Source organism: Panthera pardus, unplaced genomic scaffold, assembly GCF_024362965.1.
Source record: "Panthera pardus isolate Hobbes unplaced genomic scaffold, ASM2436296v1 HiC_scaffold_24, whole genome shotgun sequence".
Taxonomy (NCBI): Eukaryota; Metazoa; Chordata; class Mammalia; order Carnivora; family Felidae; genus Panthera; species Panthera pardus.
In genome coordinates, this window is record NW_026526810.1 from 82699386 (window position 1) to 82722787 (window position 23402).

Genomic DNA, 23402 nt, shown 5'->3' on the forward strand with positions numbered 1-23402 from the left:
TTGCTAACACTTGGAAGCAACCAAATGTCCTTTAGTAGTTGAATGGATATGTGAATGTTGGGACATGCAGTCAATGAGATTATTATTCAATGCTAAAAGGAAATGAACTATTAAGCCATGAAAAGACATGGAGGAACATATTATTAAGGCATGTTATTAAGTGACAGAAGTAAATATGAAAAAGCTACATACTATATAATTCCAACTATATGACTTTCAAGAAAAGGCAGAATTATGGTGATAGTAAATATATATATTTACTATATAACTATATAGTAAATATGTATATATATATATATGTATATATATATACACACACCAGTAGTTGCAGGGATGAGCCAGGGACAGATGAATAGGCAAAGCACAGAGGACTTTTAGAATAGTGAAAATACTCTGTATATACCATAATAGTGGATATTTGTCATTTGTCTAAACCTGTAGAATGTACAACACCAAGAGTGGACCCTAACATAAACTCTAGAGGTGATTATGATGTGCCGGAAGTAGATGCATCGATTGTAGCAAATGGCCACTCAGGTGGGGGATGTTGACAATGGTGGAGGCTGTACATATGTGGGAGCAATTGGTATACAGGAAATCTCTGTACTTCCCTCTCATTTTCGCTGTAAACCTAAAACTGTTTTGAAAAATAAAGCATTAAAAAGAAGTTTGTTAAACTTTTAAAAAGCAGGCAGGCAGAGTACCTGTGGGTTGAGCATCCAGCTTCAGCTCAGGTCATGATCTCATGGTTCATGGGTCCAAGCCCCACCTCGGGCCTTACACTGGCAGTGTGGAGCCTGCTTCAGATCTTCTGTCTCCCTTTCTCTTTGCCCCTGCCCCGGTCACGCTCTGTCTCTTTCTCTCGAAAATAAAAATTAAAAAAAAAAAAAAAAAGGTAGGCTGGCCTCTCCCTACCCTAAATTATGCTAGATAGTTCCTCTTACTTACTTTCCTGTTTGAGAGGGGGAAGTCAGGGGACATCTATGGAACTCTTCCCTTTCATCCAAGAATATATCACCTTCTGGAATATAGTTACTGTAGGTTTATATCCTCAGCATTATGATGTTATTAAAGAAAATGATGTCCAGCTTATCCAGCTTATTTGATTACTGGGGTGCAAATGATGTGGGGTTTTTTTGTATGTTTATTCATTTATTTTGTAACTTTTAATATTCATACCAGAAGCACTATTTAGAAACAGGTTAAAACACAACAAAAATATTTTATATCTATCCACAGATATACAATTTCTGTTGTTTTCCATCCATTTATAAAGATTCAAGATTCTATCTGATACAATTTTCCATCAACCTGAAGAGAACATCCTTTATATATTCTTACAGCACAGTTCCTCTGGTAATGAAACTTACAGTTTGTTTCTCTCAAAATGTTTTTATTTTACTTTCATCTTTTATGGATATATATCCCACCCATATTGATGGACTTTCTTTTTTTCTTGCAACATTTAAAATATATTTTCTGTTGTCTCCTATCTTGCTTTATTTCCAAAATGAAATCAGTGAGGAGTCAGCTATTATTTTCATTTTGTTCAGTTTATCTTCTTATAATGTGTCTTATTTCTGTGACTCCTTTTAAGATTTTTTTTTCCTTTGGTTACCTGCAATTTGCTTATAATGTGTCCTGGTATAGTTTTCCTTGTTTTGAGCTTGGATTTCTGTGTTGTTTCTTTTATCACAAATGTGAAAAAATTTTGCCTTTATATCTACTTTATAGACTTCTGCGGATACTCTGATTATATGCTTCTTAATATTTTTGGCTTCTAAATATTTTTCCACAGGTCACTGAGTTTTTGTTCACTTTTTTTCCCCATTTTCCCCTCTCTCTGCCAGAGTTTCAGTATGGTTAGTATCTGTTGTCCTGTTTCTACCTATATAATAGCTGAAGTTCTTTCTTTGGATAACTCTCTTCTCCTGGTATTTTGCCTCATAAATTCAAGCCACCAGAGACTCTCTGCACTCCAGTCCATACTCTTCAGTTCATGTGTCATCTGGTTTTCTCTCCCTGTGCTATGCTTTACAAAGTGTCTCTGGAGAAGCAGTAGGGGTCATTTATTTTTTGTTCACGTTTCCCAAGGATCACAATACTGTGCTGCTTTTTTTTCCAATGTGTGAAAACTATGGTTATATATATTTTTGTACATTTTTTTTTTGCTGCTTCTTGTGGAAAGGCTAGTTTAGTACTAGTTATTCTGTCACAAACAGAAGAGTAAGACCATTTCATTTGTTGAGACTGACAGTGCTTGTTCATAACAACCACATTAAATAGGAGATAAACTAGGTATAAAAGAAATCAAATCTATAAGAATATATTTTATTTAGGAAACTAGGTCTACTCTTTGTGGAAGAAGTCCATATTTTATATTTTCATTAATTAGAAATTGTGACTGGTTTTCTCCAGCCATTTTCATTGACATTTGAAACTACATGTAATTTACGAGAATTTTATTTATTTATTTATTTATTTATTTATTTATTATTTGTTTAATGTTTATTTTTGAGAGAGAGCGAGTACAGGGGAGGGGCAGCAAGAAAGGGAGCCAGAGGATCCAAAGCAGGCTGTGTGTCTGAGAGCGGAGAGTTGGATACAGAGCTTAAACTCATTAACTGTGAGATAATGACCTGAGCTGAAGTTGGAGACTTAACCAACTGAGCCAACCAGGCACCCATAATTTATGAGAACTTTTAATTGCTTATGTATTAGTATTTTAATTTTTTTTAAGAGAGAGAGCATGAGGTGGGGAGGGGCAGAGGGAGAGAGAGAGAGAGAGAGAGAGAGAGAGAGAGAGAGAGAGAGAATCTTAAGCAGGCTCCAAGCTCCATGCCCAGCCCAATGTGGGGCTCGATTTCATGACCCAGAGATTATGACCTGAGCCGAAATCAAGAGTAGGACCTTCAGCTGATTGAACCACCCAGGGCCCCAGTATTTAAATTTTTGATGATTAATTTCAAGAACAAATACTTAAGATCAAATTGGAAAGTCAAAATGCCAAGATTTTTAAAATTATATTTGGATAAATATAAATGCATTAAGATTTTAAGAAAAGAAACAATGGAATTATAATTATAGTACCTTTTGGGACTCACTGTCAAGAAGTTTGATGACTGCTTTTCAAAAATTATCTGTAAAAATCCAATTTTAGGGGTGCCTGGGTGGCTCAGTCGGTTGGGCAGCCAACTACAGCTCAGGTCATGATCTCATGGTCTGTGAGTTCGAGCCCCACATGGGGCTCTGTGCTGACTGCTCAGAGCCTGGAGCCTGCTTCCGAGTCTGTGTCTCTCTCTCGCTCTCTGCCCCTTCCTTGCTTGCTCTCTGTCTCTCTCTCTCTCAAAAATAATAAACATTAAAAAAAATTTTTAAAAATCCAATTTTATATTATAAAATATTCTAATTTTAAGGAGCTCAGAGCATTTGTGGTGCATTTTTAGCATTTTTGTTTCTTAGAATAAGAGCTTTTATTTGCAGTTAAATTGTAATATGTTCAAGATAGTTTGTAAAGATGAATAAAATTTTATTAATGATTAATTACTTTCAAATACACCACAAAGTTAGCAATAACAAATATTGTCTATTATTGTTTCTACTCAGTAAATTGAAATGCTTGCAAATCGTTAAGTATATCTTTAATCTTTGAACTGACAAGATTTCTTTCAGGGTTATGGGGAACTTTCATGACTCCTACCCTCCAATCTTGGCTAAATGTTACTTTTTTTATGCGTCCATGGAGCACCCTGGACATATTTCAAAAATAGCACATAATTTACAGAATTGTAATAATCTGTTGGTTTCTTTGTTTTCCCTTTTGATTTTAAATCCCACAAGGCCATGAATGGTATATTTTTTATCCTGGTGTCAATTGTAGCCTGCAATACAGAGTAGATATTTTATACTTGTTTGTTAAGTAAACAAATGAGTAAATTGTTTCTGTACTGCAATTTGCATCAAAGGATTATTCCAGTGGGAATGTGAACATTAGTGAAATGGTTGGATGCTAACACTACATTTTGTGTCTTTTCTTACAGGCTCTTAAATCTGATCTACAATGGAAAAATTTCTTTTTTATCTGTTTTTCATTGGCATAGCAGTGAGAGCTCAGATCTGTCCAAAGCGTTGTGTCTGTCAGATTTTGTCTCCTAATCTCGCAACCCTTTGTGCCAAGAAAGGGCTTTTATTTGTTCCACCAAACATCGACAGAAGAACTGTGGAGCTGCGGTTGGCAGACAATTTTGTTACAAATATTAAAAGGAAAGATTTTGCCAATATGACCAGCTTGGTGGACCTGACTCTATCCAGGAATACAATAAGTTTTATCACACCTCATGCTTTTGCTGACTTGCGAAATTTGAGGGCATTGCATTTGAATAGCAACAGATTGACTAAAATTACAAACGATATGTTCAGTGGGCTTTCCAATCTCCATCATTTGATACTGAACAACAATCAGCTGACTTTAATCTCTTCTACAGCATTTGATGATGTCTTTGCCCTTGAGGAGCTGGACCTGTCCTACAATAATTTAGAAACGATTCCTTGGGATGCAGTTGAAAAGATGGTTAGCTTGCACACCCTTAGTTTGGATCATAATATGATTGATAATATTCCCAAAGGGACTTTCTCCCACTTGCACAAGATGACTCGGCTTGATGTAACATCAAATAAATTGCAGAAGCTACCACCTGATCCTCTCTTTCAGCGAGCTCAGGTACTAGCAACCTCAGGAATAATCAGCCCATCAACTTTTGCATTAAGTTTCGGTGGAAACCCTTTGCACTGCAATTGTGAATTGTTGTGGTTGAGACGTCTGTCCAGAGAAGATGACCTAGAGACTTGTGCTTCTCCAGCACTCTTAACTGGCCGCTATTTTTGGTCAATTCCTGAGGAAGAGTTTTTATGTGAACCTCCTCTCATTACTCGTCATACGCATGAGATGAGAGTGCTGGAAGGTCAAAGGGCAACCCTGAGGTGCAAAGCCAGGGGCGACCCTGAACCTGCAATTCACTGGATTTCTCCTGAAGGGAAGCTTATTTCAAATGCAACAAGATCTCTGGTGTATGATAACGGAACACTTGATATTCTCATCACGACTGTGAAGGATACAGGTGCTTTTACCTGCATTGCTTCCAATCCTGCTGGGGAAGCAACACAAACAGTGGATCTTCATATAATTAAGCTCCCTCACTTACTCAACAGTACAAACCATATCCACGAGCCTGATCCTGGTTCTTCAGATATCTCAACTTCTACGAAGTCAGGTTCTAATGCAAGCAGTAGTAATGGTGATCCTAAAATGAGTCAAGATAAAATTGTAGTAGCAGAAGCGACATCGTCCACGGCACTACTTAAGTTTAATTTTCAAAGAAATATTCCTGGAATACGTATGTTCCAAATCCAGTATAATGGTACTTATGATGACACCCTTGTTTACAGGTAAGAAAAATTAACCAGATTTTTGTACTTACCATGCACTCAATGTAGGGCTTGTTAATGTGCCACTGATTTGTTTTTTTAATTGGCAGTGCTACCCTGTGTTGTGATTACAGCACTCCGTTGTTTAAAGTGTGTAATCTAAGGTTTGTGAAAGGTGATCAGCTGTGGGGCAATATTTTGAATGGTGTTATTTTTAGAGAGTTCAAATTTATATTTAATATGATGCTTACTTACTTTCTTTCCCCTCATCTAAGAGATGTGACTATCAGAGAGAGAACAAGACTGATTTATTTTACAAATTCAAAAACATACCAGAACTTACACATCCACATGAGTGTTCTTTCCTTCAAGGAAGTCACGTTGGGAGGCTATACCATTACCCCAATGATGCTGGCATTGCTCAAAGCACTTTTGGAATTATCTTTAGAACCTTCGTCATACTATTTTGAATATCCTCAGTGGTGGCAAATCTTCGTCTTTTGAGGGTGAATTTGAATTTTGGAAACAAGCAAAAGCCATTTGGAGCCAAGTCTTATGAATAAGGTGGGTGATCAAGATGGGTATTGCCATTTTTGGTCAAAAATAGGATGTAACTATAAAATAATGAGACTGATTTTTTTGGGTGATTGAATAATGTGCATGTGTATTGTTTCATGTACACTGGTTCTTAAGACAGTTCCAAAGAGAGTTTATCAATATTTTGAGCAGTGAAAGTGTCACTAGAGTTAAGTATGTAATCTCCTCATAACAACTTTGATAGAGAATTTGCATCTGACTATAGGCTTTCTGGTATGTTTTTCTAAAGTTCAGCCTCATTGATTTATAGTCACATCTTGTCCAGTTTTCAGTTGGAAATATACATTTTTACCTCTTCATAAATTTCACTCATGATAGACTATTATTACTCCTAGGACACGATGCAAAATCATGGTTTTGAAATATACCTATATATATGTGTGTGTGTGTGTGTGTGTGTGTATATCTTCAACCTTTTCTGAAATGAGATCAGCTCAATTCTTACATACTCAGATGAACTCTTGAAGATAATTTGATTTTCATTCATGTATGGAAATGAGAGAACTTTTTTTTTTTTAAATGAGCATGGACTGGTAGAAAAAAACAACACTGGCCCAGCTAGCCATATGATCAATTCTAAGCAAAGTTCTACATGGCTGAGTTTTAATTTCCCCATCTTTAAAAGCAAGAGATTAAAGTAAATGGTTTCTAAAATCCTTCTCATCACTAAATGTATGGTCATGTAGACTATGATGCATGCATAAAGTAGTTTGTCCTTCTCATACGCAGCTCTTTACCTAGGCTATCCATTATGTATCCCTTTGTCAAAGAAGAGTGTACATCTCTGTCCCTCACCTTCCTGTAGCTAATATATATATTAACTTGCCTCTATCTATCTATCTATCTATCTATCTCTATATATCTATGTATCTATCTATTGCATATATATAGATGATATATGCAATATGTCAGTTTCTAGTTTCCAAATTCTAATATTTTAATCCTACCATGACAAGTAAATTCTATATGACCTTCAGAAAGTTGCTTGAATTTCATGACTGCAAAGCTTGTCATGAATAAAATAGTAATGATGCCTACCTCATACAATCGTTGTAAGAATAAAATTATGGTGTTCAAGAAAAAAAAGAATAAAATTATGATATATATAACATGCTTAGTAATGCCTGGTATTTATCATGCACTTACTAAATAATAGTGATTTTAATCAGAAATAAATACTCTGGCCTAAAAGTCACCTGGTTCATTAGAACACATTGTCTAGGTTGTATAACAGATTACTATTACCAAGGTTTAAAATTTTCTAAAAAGTTTTTTCAGAGAAAACATATAGTTTCAAGCATTTTTTTTTTCTAAATGAAATCTCAGTTTAGGTCATATCTGGTTGCTACTAAAAAAAAATGTGGGGAAAAAAAAAGCATCCACAGAAGAGTTTGTGATATAATGAATTTAGAGATGTCTGTAATGTTTATCAAACTTTAGAAACTGTGTTCTGAAGGTAATTTCATCAGCCCACAATGGACAGGACAAAGGATTTATACTCTGGTCAACAGCATTGCCCTGTTCATGTTTTTAGGATAATATTACTCATGCATTTTCATCAACCTCATTTATAGATAAAAACATACTGGGAACCAAGTGTTGAAGACAAAAGAAGAGGGCTGAAATGTGTAAATGAAGTATTTTAATCTTAGTAATTATCTTAGTTATTAAAGATAGATTTACTGGATACCATTCCATAGCAGCTTATAACTGATTTGGAAAATAAATACTCTGAAATGCATTTCCATTCTGGTTTCTAATGTGATTGTCAGTGTTTTCCCTTCCTTCAAATTGGCTTTTAGTCACAGAGGTGTTGTAAGTGCTAAATGGATTTGTTTAGTAGTCAGATAATGTCACAGTCACACCTTTCAAAAGCAATTTGTCATAAATGATTTTTTAGCAGTGGCTTTTATTAGGAGTTCTGCTTTGCCAAGCAATGTAATTAGTAAGCTTGTCAAGGCATGGCACAGGCACCATTAATATAATGCAGAATCCAACAATGAGTCTTAATCATTTTAACTAGGTAAATGTAAGATTAGATCATTTCCCCATATTTCATATCTGTTATAAGTATGCTTATCTTAATGAATCCTGAAATGAAACAGAACTGAAGTCATAACACCTGTGTGTTTATATGTTTTGTTTCTTATATTAATGCAAATTCCATTGTCCCTCAGAATGATACCTCCCACGAGCAAAACTTTTCTTGTCAATAACCTGGCTGCTGGAACTATGTATGACCTGTGTGTCTTGGCAATATATGATGATGGCATCACTTCGCTCACTGCCACGAGAGTCGTGGGTTGCATCCAGTTTACTACGGAACAAGATTATGTGCGATGCCACTTCATGCAGTCCCAGTTTTTGGGAGGCACCATGATTATTATTATTGGTGGAATAATTGTAGCATCTGTGCTGGTTTTCATCATCATCCTAATGATCCGGTATAAGGTTTGCAACAATAACGGGCAACACAAGGTCACCAAGGTCAGCAATGTCTACTCTCAAACTAATGGGGCTCAAATCCAAGGCTGTAGTGTAACGCTGCCCCAGTCCATGTCCAAACAAGCTGTGGGACATGAAGAGAATGCCCAGTGTTGTAAAGTTGCCAATGACAATGTGATACAATCTTCGGAAACTTGTTCAAGTCAGGACTCCTCTACCACTACCTCTGCTTTGCCTCCTACCTGGACTTCAAGCACTTCTGTGTCCCAGAAGCAGAAAAGAAAGACTGGCACAAAGCCAAGTACCGAACCACAGAATGAAGCCGTCACAAATGTTGAGTCCCAAAACACTAACAGGAACAACTCAACTGCATTGCAGTTAGCTAGTCGACCTCCTGATTCTGTCACAGAGGGGCCCACATCTAAAAGAGCACATTCAAAGCCAAGTAAGTTTCTCACTTTGCCTGCTGAGAGATCCAGAGCAAGGCACAGGTACTCCCTGAATGGAGGAGTAAAGGAATACTATTGTTATATTAACTCACTGAACACACGTGGACTGTGTTCTCAAAGAAGCATGTCTATGAATGCCATGTTAATTCAGTCCCACAGTTCTGATGGGCATAGTGGAAAAACAACTCTCAAATTCTGAGTGGATATCGGAAAGCACTGTGTAACCTAGTATTTCTTTTTAATGAAAAAGTGATTTGAAAACTCACATAGGAAATTGGAATTTGAAATTCCAGTTTTGTTTTTCTGATACATGGCTACTAGAGCCAAGATGTATAAACCTTCCAGGTACAGCTTAATACATGAAGGTAATATATATGAAATAGGGATAAAACGTGACAGAGCAGCAGTGCCTTCTATTCTAGGGCTGGCTTCCAGGTTCTACAATAGCAGAACACTAAATAAAGGTTATCATCAGACAAAAAATGTCTTGCCTATATAAATAATGATATTTTCTCCACTCTTACAAAGGCTCACTCATGGCTGATAAATATTTTTCAATGAGTAGATTGTATATTTTTTTCAAGGACAATGGTGTTTCTTTTCAGGCAGATATTATAAAGAACAACTCTGTGTTGTTACGGTACTTAAAATACTCAATAAGTCTATCCAGACAGTGTTAACATAAGTATGCTTCTAAACAACATTCTTGGTTCAGGTGCCTTAATGGTCTTATGGTATTTCTCACCCATGCCATAGCTTTATGCCATAGCCATAGTGGGAAGCAAAAGAAAATGCAATTGATTTTGCGTTTATCAAAAAAATCTAGTTCAGTTTTATGTCACATGCCACAATTTTATATGCTGCTACCTGGGCATGTGAAGGTGTTTTTGTTCATTCGGTACACATTTGCAGAATGAGTGAATTTTATGTTTTTCTTAATGTAAGTTAAAAAGAGAGACAAAAAAATAAGACTGCCTTATCAAAGGAAGGTTTATGTTTATCACTAAGTAAAATAAAAAATCCTTTTAATGGAATTCTTATTACATTTATAAGCAATATAAAGGCATTGCTCATTAACCAAATGGTGATTTCATTTTTCCCTTCTGCCTATAATTCTCAATTGGAATGTTCCTCTCTTAGAGTAAATGTATTCATTTTAACCTAAACCTGTGATGAAATTTAATTAGATATCATGCAGCTTAGTGCATCATTAAATCATGCAGCTTAATTTATCATTAAAAATGTTTAAATTTAAGGGCACCCAGGTGACTCAGTCAATTAAGTGTCCGACTCTTGGTTTTGGCCTGGGTCATGGTCTCAATGTTTGTGGGATTGAGCCCCATGTCGGGGTCTGTGCTGACAGTGCAGAGCCTGCTTGGAATTCTCTCTCTCCTTCTTTCTCTGCCCCTCCCCACTTTGTGCTCTGTCACTGTCAGAAATAAACATTTAAAAATTTTTAATTTAGTCAGACAATAATGTTGCTTTTTGATAAATGGCATTCCTGGACATTCACTGAAATCAAGGTCTATAGATAAATGTTCCTATTTACTCATTGAAAGTCTTACATTCTATGGCAACTTGATGGTAGTTTTTTAAAGATTGGTAAATGGAGGTTAATATTAAGAGGTTTCTTGATGTTTGAAGTGGGAGGTTGAGAATGAGGCTCATGTGAGAACCTTGCACAACAACAACAAAAAATTAGCCATAATATAATAAGATATGTATTTTATTAATATAACATACTCCATGAGAGTAAGTTAAACACAAAGTTTATTATCTCTTACAAATCATTTTAAACATTAAAACACAGATAAGGAATGGTAGTCATTAGTTTAATTTCCTTCTACTAGAGGCATATATAAAAATGTCAGTTAATTTTAACTTGACAGAGGCACACCTTATACATGATTTATCATGATTACATTCAAAAGCAGGTAAAATTAAAGCAGTTCAAGATTATTCTCCATGCAAGTCTTGAAAGAAATTATCTAATGTGCTAGTACCAACTTAGATGTTTCATAAATGCCTTCTTTGCCCCAGTTCCCTTTCTAATGTTTGCCTTTCACATTTCTAAAGTCTAATCAGCTTTCATGGGTCAGTTGTATAGTTCTTTGAGGAATAAATGAGATTACATGTGTAGTTGTATTTTGTAAAATCAAAAGCATTACTCAGAGCAAAGTGTATCTCCCACACAATTTCTGTAATCATGCTCTGATCCCAATTTAACATTTCTAATTAACTTCAAATAATTCTTCAAAAGGTGCTGAATGACAAAAGCATATCACTTTTCCCTTTCTTAGTTTTTACCTACATGGTATTAAAAAGTCCAGAATATATAAAGGCTTTCAGACTTAAAAAAATTAATCCCCAAAAAGAAATCTCTGGTATTATGAAGGTTACGGTCAAGGGGACTCTGAAATCATGCATAAAGGCCACAGTGTAACATATCTACTCCAAGCTACTGATTAACTTATTTTATATTTTTCATTTGCCTGTATTTTTTAAAATCAGTTCCCTGCTTATGTTTCAAATGAAACTTTAATTAAATATCTCTTATTTCTTATAAACATTTAGAACTCTATAACATCTAATCATGTGAAATTTATTCTGTTTGACTAAAGCCATTGAAACCATTTAATTTTTATTAGCTTTACAAGACTATTTTCAGGGTGTATTAACCAAATGCTTGAACACTTGTTTTTAGAAGCGTTGAGAAGGCCTTATGTTTCTGCCTTTTCAAAAAGTTTATATTTTGAGTGAACAATGAGAGATTGGCCTATCAAGAGGGTCAAATGTTTTTGTTTACAACTATATGAAAAACTTTTCCACCAGGGCAATTTCAGTGTGAAGTGACTGAAAAATAAATCGTTGGGATGGTTGGAGGTGATTAAAGGTACCTGGTATAATGTCTGAAACACAGTAGTCACTCGAGTGAATGAATGAATAGATAGATAAATGAATGAATGGGGCCAGAGACGAAGGTGCAGTAATAAGAATTTTGATTATATGCACAATGGAGATTTGTGATCTGGCTATTTTATTACTATAAGCAAGAAATTCTATCTCTTACTATTTTTCTTTCTGTTATTTCTTGCATTTCCCATTTAACCAGCTATACATATGCAATCCAAAGCATATGATTTGCTGTTGTTGATCATGTATAGGTTATATACATTGATTTTATTTCTTTGTTCTCAATTACTTTTTTTTTTTTTTTAGCCATTCTACACTGTGATTTCAGGTTGTTCAATATGAAAACTAACAAAAAATGTATTTGCAGATATTTGCTCTAAACATTTCTCTTTAATTATACGTCTTCCTGTGTTGTTTTTTGTTTCTTTTGGATAATTGTCCCCCAATTCAAAAATGCCCCCAACTATTATTAAAGTAAGTCTTTTGATTTAATATATGTAATTTCTGAACATCACAAAAGGATAATGAGGCATCCAAAGCTTCCTCAAAATCCTAAGTGGAAACAAAGTTTGGTTTGATGAATATCATTTATTTTTACACTACAAAAAGATTAGAACAGAGGTGCATTAAATAAATAATTTAAATTAGATACAGTAATACCTTCATGGTGGCTAATTTATTTCCTGAATTATTTTTTAAACTATTAAATGCAGTTACTTAGGTTGAGGTTATAGCAAGTATTTTATGCTTTCAGACAGTTGATTTTAGGAGCTCTGTAGATATATTTTACTAAAAATGTTTCAGAATATATGTTGAGAATTATTATAAGCTATTTATAAACATAATAAATCTATTACCTGAATGATACATGCTTTCTCCATAAGAATTGAAAAATAAAAAAAAATTAAATGTATTCCACTTATCTATAGGAATCTCTTTTTAGCTTTTCTTGAGAAGTGTTTCCTGCTTCAATTTAAAGCACTCAGGAGGTACTTACTTCCAAACTAAATTTTAACTGTTTTATTTGCTTGTATTATTACTAAGGAGAAACTAAATATTTCATTTTTAAAAGTAAAAACCTAGAGCAATTATCACAAAATCCACAACAATTGCCTCTAGTTTCTGAATGTTACTATTTCCCCCGTGTTATTCACAATACTAAGCTTAATAATAATCATTTAAATGCCAATAGTCTAGAAAATGCCGAAAACATAAAGTATCTTACTGTGCACAGAATTGAGAAGGTAAATGGGACATTTTTTCAAGGATTGAAGATCTGAACCCATTTTCTTCTTGGTGTGACAAAATCCTACTTCTGTTTTATGATGCTAAGAAAGCACTATTTACCATATTAAACAGAATGAAGACTACTTACGCTTTCCCTTGCTCAGTCTTCCCTTGTGTTTCAGGAAGCGTCCAGTCTTTCTTCTTTAACAGTGAATGTGAATGCTTCTGCCTGTGAGTGTTTGTGGCATTTTGGGGAAAGGACTTCGGCACAGAGATAGGCTGGATGGGAAAAGGATTTTTTTCTTATCCTCCTTAGTTGATGATGATAACCATCATCATTATATAATCATTATTATTATCATTACTATTATTTACCTTATAATGTTTGTGAGTTAAGTGTCCGTTGAGTTAAATTTATGGATAAGAAATAGCTTGTTTTTAAAATTTCATACAGAAAAGGAAAATACCCAAAATGTTTGACAGGAATTTTGTGATAGTTTCAGAGCTCTGTCTTTTCAGATTACTCAGTCCTTTTCCTCCCATACTAGAAAAGTGCGTGCTGGAACTACAAATACATTGAGTTTTGTCAAGTTTTGGGTTGTTTGTTTGCTTGCTTTTTGCAACAAAAACAATCCTTGTCGCAGTACAGAAGATCACTTAATAGAGGAAGAATGGTAAAAGTATTACTGTGATGGAGTCATCCTAAAAATGTGGTATTGTCTGAAGTGAGACATATATAACTGGGAGTCTGTTTAAGTATGAAATTAACTTATTAAATTATAGTGTTAATGTATTTGCAATTTTATCAAATATTACAAATAGTCCATGTAGCAAGTAGTGTACTATTGTCTTCTGATTTTGTCAGCTATTTCAAAGTCAAATTTAGGATCTAAATTTAACCTTGATAAAACACATACACAGTATATACTTATGTATCTAATATATAGATATACTAATATGTATGCTTATCACATTAATCCATTAAAATCAGAATTTTGCGTCCTGCAACATGGATTGTAATTAATGTAGCAAAATTATATTTAAATGGGCTGGCTACCAGAGCACTTATCCCAGAACAACTGCACAAACTATACTTCTTATTTATAAGATTAAAATGGAATATAAGCTCTCTAGTAGAAATTTATTTTTCTGAACTTCCTAATGATCTCTACAACTTGTCTAATTTCCTCCACTCTTTTCAAGAAGGTTACTGTTCATGAATTTTAAAAATTAGCAAAAATTTTTTTCAAATATATTCAGAGAAGGTCATGAAGTCCCTTTCATTTTGTGTCTGGAAAGTGGATGTACGATTGATCTTGCCTGAAACATGAACTAGGTAGATATTGTGATTCAGCTCCAGAGTATGTCCAATAAATTATTCAACTAACATGAGGGCTTATGAAATAGATTGTGTTGGCTCTACCATAATGTAATTTACTAAACATTTTTTTCCTGTATAATGTGAACATGTCTTATTATTGTTTTAATGTAAAACCTAATCTCCAGAGGCCATTATAAATTTCTATGAATATTTGTGTTTGAGGTTCTATAAAAAATATTTTGTACTGTTCTCTTCACACTCACCTCTGAACCCTGAAAATAACTTTTTCCTGATTTTTTTCTTATCATTGTGTCACTTCTTAATGACTAGGAGTATTTGTTTAAAAAGAGAACATTTGGAAAGAAATAGAATGTGTGTTATGCAGGGCTATGTAATGGTATTAAACACTTACAGCCAATTGGAACATACATGTGGACATGTAAAGACAGAATGTTTACATATAGACCATTAGTGTTTTACACGAAGATAAATGGGTACTTCATAAAACATGGTAGTATTTTGGGAGCTATTGAATAATGATTATCATAAATGATTATTTAATAGTCTGCATGTTGAACATGGTGAAGCTATGTTTCCTATTTTGGATTCTCTTCCTTGGTGTATCTTTTATTATTAATCATATGCAACTCTAGCTGAAATGTTAACTTTGAGTAGGGAAAAATGAGTAGAAGCCTGATTCTCTCCCTGAACTCTTTCTGGAAAGTTGCATTACATAATTTCTCACTTTAGCAACTAGGACAATATTTTTAAATTTCTACGTATATATCAGGAAGTAGTCATAGACAATTATAAAGTCAATTGCAATTAGTCCAAGAACTGGTAAGTTAAAAAAAATTAGATAAATCTTTATTAAGAGAAATCTTACCAAGATTTCAGTAAGAAGAGTTTTAGGGTCTGTTTCTTAAAACTTGAATTTGTGTATTTGTTTATGACACTGAAAATTTTATTCCCAGATGCTTTGCTGACTAATGTTGACCAGATTGTCCAGGAAACACAGGTGAGATTTTTGTTACCTGTCTCATAATTCAGCACTTAAGTGGGTATATCCTGTTATAAATAAAATTTTAAATGTTTTTTGCAATTTTATTTAACTCCTTGAAATTTTCCATTAGAACTTACTCAATGCTCAATGATACAAACTAAAATTCAGTTTGGTTAAATGGATTTCCAGTTATTAAACTTCGACATATTTCTGGTTAACTGAACATTTCTGATTCATACTGTAAGAATAAAGGGAATACTAATGTGACTTTGGAGTCACTCTTGTAGTTAGTTATCTATGATATAATGTGCATTTTTACAAATATTTCCCAGTGTGAAGATAGTAACTTATTAAGAATGTATTAACTCCTATCTTTGACCCCCATATCCTAATTGGAACTGAAATGATACATTATACCTTACTGACAGTGGATGAACACAACTGTTTCAGGGTTATCTAAAATGAATGAAGCCACTATAAAATGGAGCAAAAGGCTACATATGAAATATTCATGGTATTTCTTTTGTCAGCAACTGATTACTCTTCTGTTTTTTTTTTTCCATTTGTTTGTGTGTTTGTTTTTTTGTTTTTTGGGTTTTTTTTTTCCCTTTTTGGAAGTTTCAAATGAGTATTTGATTCCTGCATTTTAATTGGATCAGAATGTGTGCTTCCAGAGTGGAATAGCACTTTAACAATCTGTTCACACAGCTGGAAGCATCAGCCATTTGCTTAAGTTTTGGCACAGAAAAAATATTCTGCTTTTAAAAGTTCTAAAAAAGGCCACTGATTTATTTTCTAGTAGTAAAAATAGGACCTTGTTTTTGTTTTTGTTTTTTTAACATTTTGCATTTAAAAAAGAATAACTTGGGCAATCATTCAGGGTTTCCCCTAATGAATTCGACTCCCAAATCAAACACTTTTTCCTGCATCATCCCTTTAGTGAGTTCAGGATCCCATTCCCAGGTTGCAAAAAATAAACAGATGACACTGGAAACAATCAATAGCAGAGTGTGTGGCACATACTCTGAGTTCTATGTTGTGTCCTCAGCTGACCTGCTTTAAGGTGTGTTGTATCATCAGCACCCAGCAGTTTGCTTTCTCATTCTGAAACTCTCTCCCTCTCTTTCTGCCTCCTTTCCTCACCACCCCTCTCCTCCTCTACCCCCGCCTCTGGCTTCCAAAAATTCATTTATCATGTAACTTTGGACATCTAGCTGTTTTGAAAGAGAATATCTTTAGAAAGGAATTAGAAAGTAGATGGTTAATCTATCAGAAGCACAATCCAGAAGGGTGCTGAATGTTATATAAGGATTGGAAGAGTCATTTTTCAATTATGAATTCATTTCCCAAATGTTTACATTTCACAGGACATATTACATTGTATTGTGTTTATTTATTTCACTATGTTATTAGAAGTCGAATTTGGATAAAAGTAATTTCCTCGGGAGTTTGCATATTTCTCTAGATAGTACAGGTTTTGCCAAGGAGATAAGTATGTAAAATTTCCAATAATGACTTTCTTTGTCCTAAAGTAGTTAGTATTAATTACAAAAACATTCAAAAATCTAGAAAAAATGTAAAAGTAAATACATATCTGTTAAACCTACCATACCATTATCTAGTATATAATCTTTCAGTGATTTGTCATTTCTACGTGAACTGAATTCATGTGTACATATGTGTGGCATGTATTAGATTTATATAATGAATGTGTATATGTGGAATATGTCACTCTTTAAAAAAAATATTCTGAGTCTTTCTTTAGTTCCCTTTATGAAACAAACTGTCCTAGAAACTTTTTTTCCGCTTTGGCTATTTTTTTTTTTTTTTCCTATAAGCGTTACCAAGAAAAACAAATCCACAGGCAAAGAATAATTTTAACAGAATTTACTGGCAATAATCATTCACTCAAAAAAAAAAAAAAGAGAAAAGAAAACTCCTTGCTACATTTCTGTTATCAGATTGAAATCACTGTGAGACTGCAGTGTAACTAGTCTTGGTACTTACGTGGTAAATGATTTCTGCCATAGCCAGACTATCATTTCTATAACTGTCAACACATCCAGTGAAGCCCCTTCAAGGAGACTGACCTGTGAGCTTAGTCTCCTCATGGTCTTTCTCGGCTTTCAGAAATAGCTCACCCTGGGTGGGTGGAGTGAGGTAGAGCTGGCAGAGATGTCTGGTGCTCACAGCTTCCCAGCTCTTTTTTGGGGTGGTGGGGGGTGGGGAGGAAGAGAGATGAAGGGATATAAATTTTTATTTTAAGTTTACATTTCCTGCAGGATGGTAACAAATGCTGTTTACTACCCAAAGGCAAAATTTAAATTAAAATTCTACGTATGTATATATACAGTAAAAGTAAGCAAGAAACAAACAAAAAACACCCTAGAACACATTTTTTGTTTTTAATATAACAAAAATGTTAACCATGGCAACCATACTAAATTAACTATACCACAGTCCCTCATAGAACATCAAACTCTAATAGGAAGGTACATGGATGACAGAAAAGTTTCATCTAGTCAGTGGTTTAGGTGTTCCTCATACTGACGTATCTGCTAAGATAATTTTTCCCCAAGGATGAAGAGTTAATACATGTATTTCATTTCCATTAGCAAGAATACACCCTATGCCAAATTTTCCCCTTAAGACCTTTACTGCATATGTATAGAAATAGAGTGAACATGGAAAATAACTAGTATATGACGTATGATCCTTCTATAATAAACTTTTAGGATTCTAATCACACTAAGACGAATTGACAGCAAAGGGAAGAGGAGTCATTGATAAAACTGGTGATAATTACATGTAAATTGGCACTCACATATAAAGTAATCTTGTGTTTGAAAAGATTGTTATACTTCAGATAGAGTAAAACAATTGATATGCCATGTTTAGAAGTTAAAATAGGAACAATTGACTAGTTGCATTTATAATGAAAATGCCTTAAGTAAACTTTTCTTTAAAAGTATTTGACAAATTCAAACCAACAAAATATGTCCATGGTGTGTGTGTATCTGTGTGTGTTAAGTATGCACAAGAAATTCCCCTAATTCTGCAACTGCTTGCACCAGCCTTTAAGGTAATAGCTTCCTGATTCTAATTAATTTGACTTCTGATTGTTCTGTTTAGTATCAATTAAAGTATTTAACCGATTTACACTTTATCATAAAATTCCTGCTACAGATGCAATAACCGTGATAAGAGTTCAGTTCTTTTATGGAAAGTATTAAGATATAAATGAATAAAAGTTAGTGATGCTGATTGTAAAGAAACAGTGACATTTTAATACAGGCTTAGGAAAAAAATATGAAATAAGAGCAAAACAGCAAAGCAAATGTATATTTATGATCCAGATATCTTTCCAAAGTTATTTCCCAGTAAAAATGACCAATATAAAATATTTGCTTCTGTAACTTTTCTTTCCTATGATATTCCTTTCAAATGAAATTTTTAAAAATAAGAATGATAGAACAGGCACATATGCACATATATAGAAACCATTTAACTATTTTTATAATAATTAAAGCATACTTTTGACATTAATTTGAATGTTACAGTATATAAGAAAAAAATAGAACCCTAATGTCAATAATGACTTCTAGAAATAATTTCCTTCTTGGTTAGATATCCTAACTATACAAGATAAAAATCATTCATAGTTCTTAATTGCATTCTGAATAAGGGTAGTAACAACATTTTCCCACAATACATTCAAATCAGGACATTTTTTCTTCTCCTAATATTGGGGTAGCTTTAATTTCCTCTTTTCTTTGTAGTACTGTTAATAAGACTATCTGTCCATAATATTTGCATGATATCATTTCACTGTTAAATAACGACCATTACCAAAACATCCTGAGCCTATCTCAAATTCATTGTTGTTAGTTCTTGTAAAATTTTAACATAATTATTATAGTCTATTTTGCTTTTTTTCCCTTTGTGATGCTCGTGTAATTTGGTGCTCATATTTAGATCTTTATGGAATCATTGTAAGAGTTTGCCTATTGATAAGTAAAAAGTGTTATTTTTAATATCCTACATATATGTTTTTATTCAGTTTCATATTATGTGATCATTTCAATAATGGTAGTAACTTCAGGGTAGGCAAATTCAGACCATAATTTCCAAAACTGCTAATTGTCTAATATTTGAAATGAACAGCTTTTATAAAAGCCATAATTTCATAGTTTGTTAGTAATGTTTTATGTAATTTGGAAGTGAATCAAAAACTCTTTAAAATATGTAAGCTTATACAATCATTAACTTGATATTAAAATAGATTCTTTATTCTGGAAGGGTTTATTATTTCTAAAATCAAACTAGTTATACTGCCCACTATTTTTCTTCTAAGTGTATTGTGTGGTTTTTATATTACTACTTCTGCGAACTTTGGTATGGTACAACTACATCTTTTTACTCTCAAAAGGGACATATGATTGGAAATACAAACAGAAATAAATTCTCGTAATCCAATTTCACCAAAATAAGCAAGCTATACTGTGAACCCAATAGATATGAATTTAGATATAATCCCATTGTAATTTAAAGTGATTTTGGAATGTTTTTCTTAGAACATTCCAGATAAACAATGATATCTATATTTCAGTAGTTTCCAAGGTAGTTATTTTTTATAAATCGGTTTTACATCTATTACCTACTAACAGTGTTCAAACGTTGTGTAAATCTTTTGTTAAATAATTTTCAAAAATTATTGTTTATACCAAAAATAACTTCAACTCTGTAGATGAAATATTTTTCCTTTTTTTAAAAAATGTTTTATTTTTAAGTAATCTCTACACCTGATGTGGGGCTTGAACACAGAACCTCGAGATTAAGAGTCATACACTGGACCAACTCTACCAGCTAGGCACCCCCAGATGAAATATTTTCTTAAATAAAACATCTCTACAGTATTTTCCTACCTTTATCACATCAAGCGTGTTCTGCTCCAAATATGTTCTACATCAGCATTTTGATATACAATATGCTTCTATATTTCATGATTCATTTGTGCCATGCATTTTATAACCCGCAACTTGTAAACATGTAGTTGTTTTTGAATGGCGAGGAGAAAATTACGTCTATTTCATATTTATGAAATTATATATTTCTCAAAAATTCTTTTTTATCTCCATCAAAGATAGAATTTATAGGCATGTCTTAAATCTATGATACTGAGAACCCACATTAGAGGAAAAAATTTTACTGTTTGATATTTAAATATTTTTTATATTGTTTTACTCAAAATTATATTAACTATGGATTGTCTTTCTTGTGCATTATTGTCATTTTACATATTTATTTGTTCTGTGGGTGAGGAACTAATTTATGAAGAGGAATAATAGTCTTCACTGACATTTCATGTATAATTAAATTTTATAAAATTTCAATATGATACAAAACTCTCAACAGACTATACTTAAAAAGTAGAGATCACTTAGGTTTTATGTGTGATGAACAAATGTGATCTAATATGCTTATAGTTTTAAAACCAGTATGATTATTTATTAAAATTTAAGTGGTATGCACTAATGAATACAATTATTATTTTTTCTTAATTGAGAATATAAATGTGAAAAACATAGTAAGGGAAAATGACTTCCCACAATTTGCCTTTGACTTGCATAACTATTTAGGCTTTAATACATTTAGATTTCTTTTTAAAATGAGACTCTTTTATATATTCACCAATTTGAAATTACCAAATAACATTTTAAGAGCTGATGTGCGTGTCTAGATAGTTTTTAGGGGTGTATCTTGTATTTTATGGCAAAAAACTCCTGCCTAGGTACTTATAGTTCAGTGACTTCTAAATTGCCAGCACAATGATCTTATTACATGTGTATTTTCTCTTTGTTTTTTTTTTCTTTTTCTTTCTTTCTTTCTTTCTTTCTTTCTTTCTATTTTAGAGGCTGGAGTTAATCTGAAGAGCACTACTTCTTTCTCTCCTGAAAAAAGTTGCCACTGATATTTTTACTGGATAAAATTTAAACGTTTCAATTCACAAAGGCCAATTGTTGAACTGGTGTCCTAGAAGAAATTGTTCACAGGAGCCGAAGCAGAAGTCTCTGATGCTGGTGGAACTGGCTCTATCAGACCATGGTTCATCCTCTTTTAAAGCCAAATTTTTTTTTCTTCTGGCCTACAAGTATTTTCTTTTTTTTAAAGAAGGAAAGAGAAAAGCCTACACTGGCATCGAGTTCTGTATCAATCCATGTTACATTGCCATCCATGATTTAAGACTGTAGAATCTTGAATAATCTATATCACTTTAACAAATAAATGTTTTACTATGACAGAATTTGTACAGTGCCTGATTTGTGGAAATATCAGTTGCTTCAAGAATGAATGGTGAAATGATGACTGTAAGAACTAATAATACTATTTTACATTTATGTAATGCAAAACCTTAAGGAATCACAATTGCTTTATAATACTGGAACTATTTCTGCCGTGACTGAAGCTCACCCACGTCTGTGGGAGAGCAGTACAGCTATTTAAAAAGCTTTACAGCAGTTTTATGCTTCAGTGTAAGACAGTGATGAGGGATCTCTTCTCCTAGTGGAACTTCAGAAAGCCTCAAGGTAGGCATGTATGGTAATTAATCCAAATTGATGCATTGCTCTTCTGGAGAGCCAGAGCAAACAATTTTAATAATTTTAGGCCTTATATTTCATGGTAAGTGCCCATTTCTCCAATTTTACACAATTGCAAATAAACAAAATTAAGAAGTAAAGTAAATAAAGGGTAGATAAAGAAGAACAGACATCTGATTTAACACCAGCATAAATAAGAGGAAGACATTTCCATGGCCAATAAATGTTAATACAATCTTATTTAAGCAGTATCCAAGCCTAGCATTTAAGGGCCATCCCTGGTAATAAGGCAGGCCTGAGCTCAAACTCTACATCTGAGCAAATTTGGCCAGTCACCTACCTTTTCGTGTTCTCACAGAAGAAATATTGTAAAATTTGAAAACGTATATAAACTTATCCCTGTATTTGTTAAGCAATAAGTTCAATTAAAAACTAGTATTAGCATTGCCATTAGCCATTGAATTCAGATTCTCTTAAATATTAGATTTTATTTCTGTTCCTTTATAATTTTATTAGTTGTCAATCATCAAAAGCAATATGTAGTTTAAATTTTTTAAAAACCCAGGAAACTGTCTTTTAAGAAATGTAGGTTATCTCTTAGCCCTTCCACATCTCATATACTTTTAAAAATATCCAACCATCCAAAGAGAGGTTACAGATTATTAGCCTTTAGATGGCACTTGAAATCTGCTCAGAGCCTAACTACACTAAACAATCTAAAGAGGTGCACACATACATTCACTCCAGACACCCAATGCATGCTTGAAACAGAAGTAAGTTGAAATGACTCTGGGCAAATGGTTCATTCTCTCTGTTTCCTGGCGACTCTAATTCTCTGAGCAATTCTGTTCATGTGTGTGTACATGTATATATGCATGGATAAACGTTTATGGTGACAAAAAAGACACAAAATGAACACTGTGCATCTGCAAATCTATTCCCGATATATACAACTTTTCTCCTCAAATATAAAGCTTCAGGAAGACAAATGGCTTTCCTGGATCTCAGTGCAGAGTTCAACTTTTTAAGGTCTTTCTCAGGAAAACCTGCTAACTTTTCTTCAAGAACATTCTCCTGTTTATCTTTGAATTTCTCCTGCTGTCTGGGACTGATTCTTTCCTATTTTGACATTTTTCTTGATGATAATGTAGCCTGACCTCTTCACTTCTTTAGGACGTTCACACTATTGTGTTCCAATGAACATGAGTTTTAGTGTGTTAGAACTAAAATTACATTTAATCACTTTAAGTCTTCATCTTGCATCCCCTACACCTGAACTAAAACTTCCATTTATGCAAACATTCAAACAACATTAATCAGGCACTCATATTGTACATATTTTCTCTTTTTGAAATGTTTGTAAGGAAGACTGGGGCCCAGGTCTCTGATTCTGTAAGTATGCAATACTCAATTGTTTATGGGCA

General features: G+C 33.4%; 1 protein-coding gene across 6 annotated transcripts in view; it reads left to right on the forward strand.

The window, feature by feature from the left end:
* The window catches only part of LRFN5 (leucine rich repeat and fibronectin type III domain containing 5), a 249238-nt gene extending 227555 nt beyond the window's left edge, over window positions 1-21683 (forward strand). For 3 of the 6 annotated variants that reach the window (XM_019426076.2, XM_019426075.2, XM_053889376.1), the window contains 4 exons: window positions 4041-5445; window positions 8199-8911; window positions 15351-15394; window positions 21292-21683. In XM_019426076.2, coding sequence (XP_019281621.1) covers window positions 4061-5445; window positions 8199-8911; window positions 15351-15394; window positions 21292-21309 — 2160 coding nt within the window. In that variant the 5' untranslated portion in view covers window positions 4041-4060 and the 3' untranslated portion in view covers window positions 21310-21683. Of the gene's footprint in view, window positions 1-4040; window positions 5446-5699; window positions 5989-8198; window positions 8912-15350; window positions 15395-21291 lie in introns of those variants that run through there. The other 3 variants (XR_002074319.2, XM_019426079.2, XM_019426077.2) reach the window with 3 other exon arrangements.
* Window positions 21684-23402: the final 1719 nt, after the last annotated feature.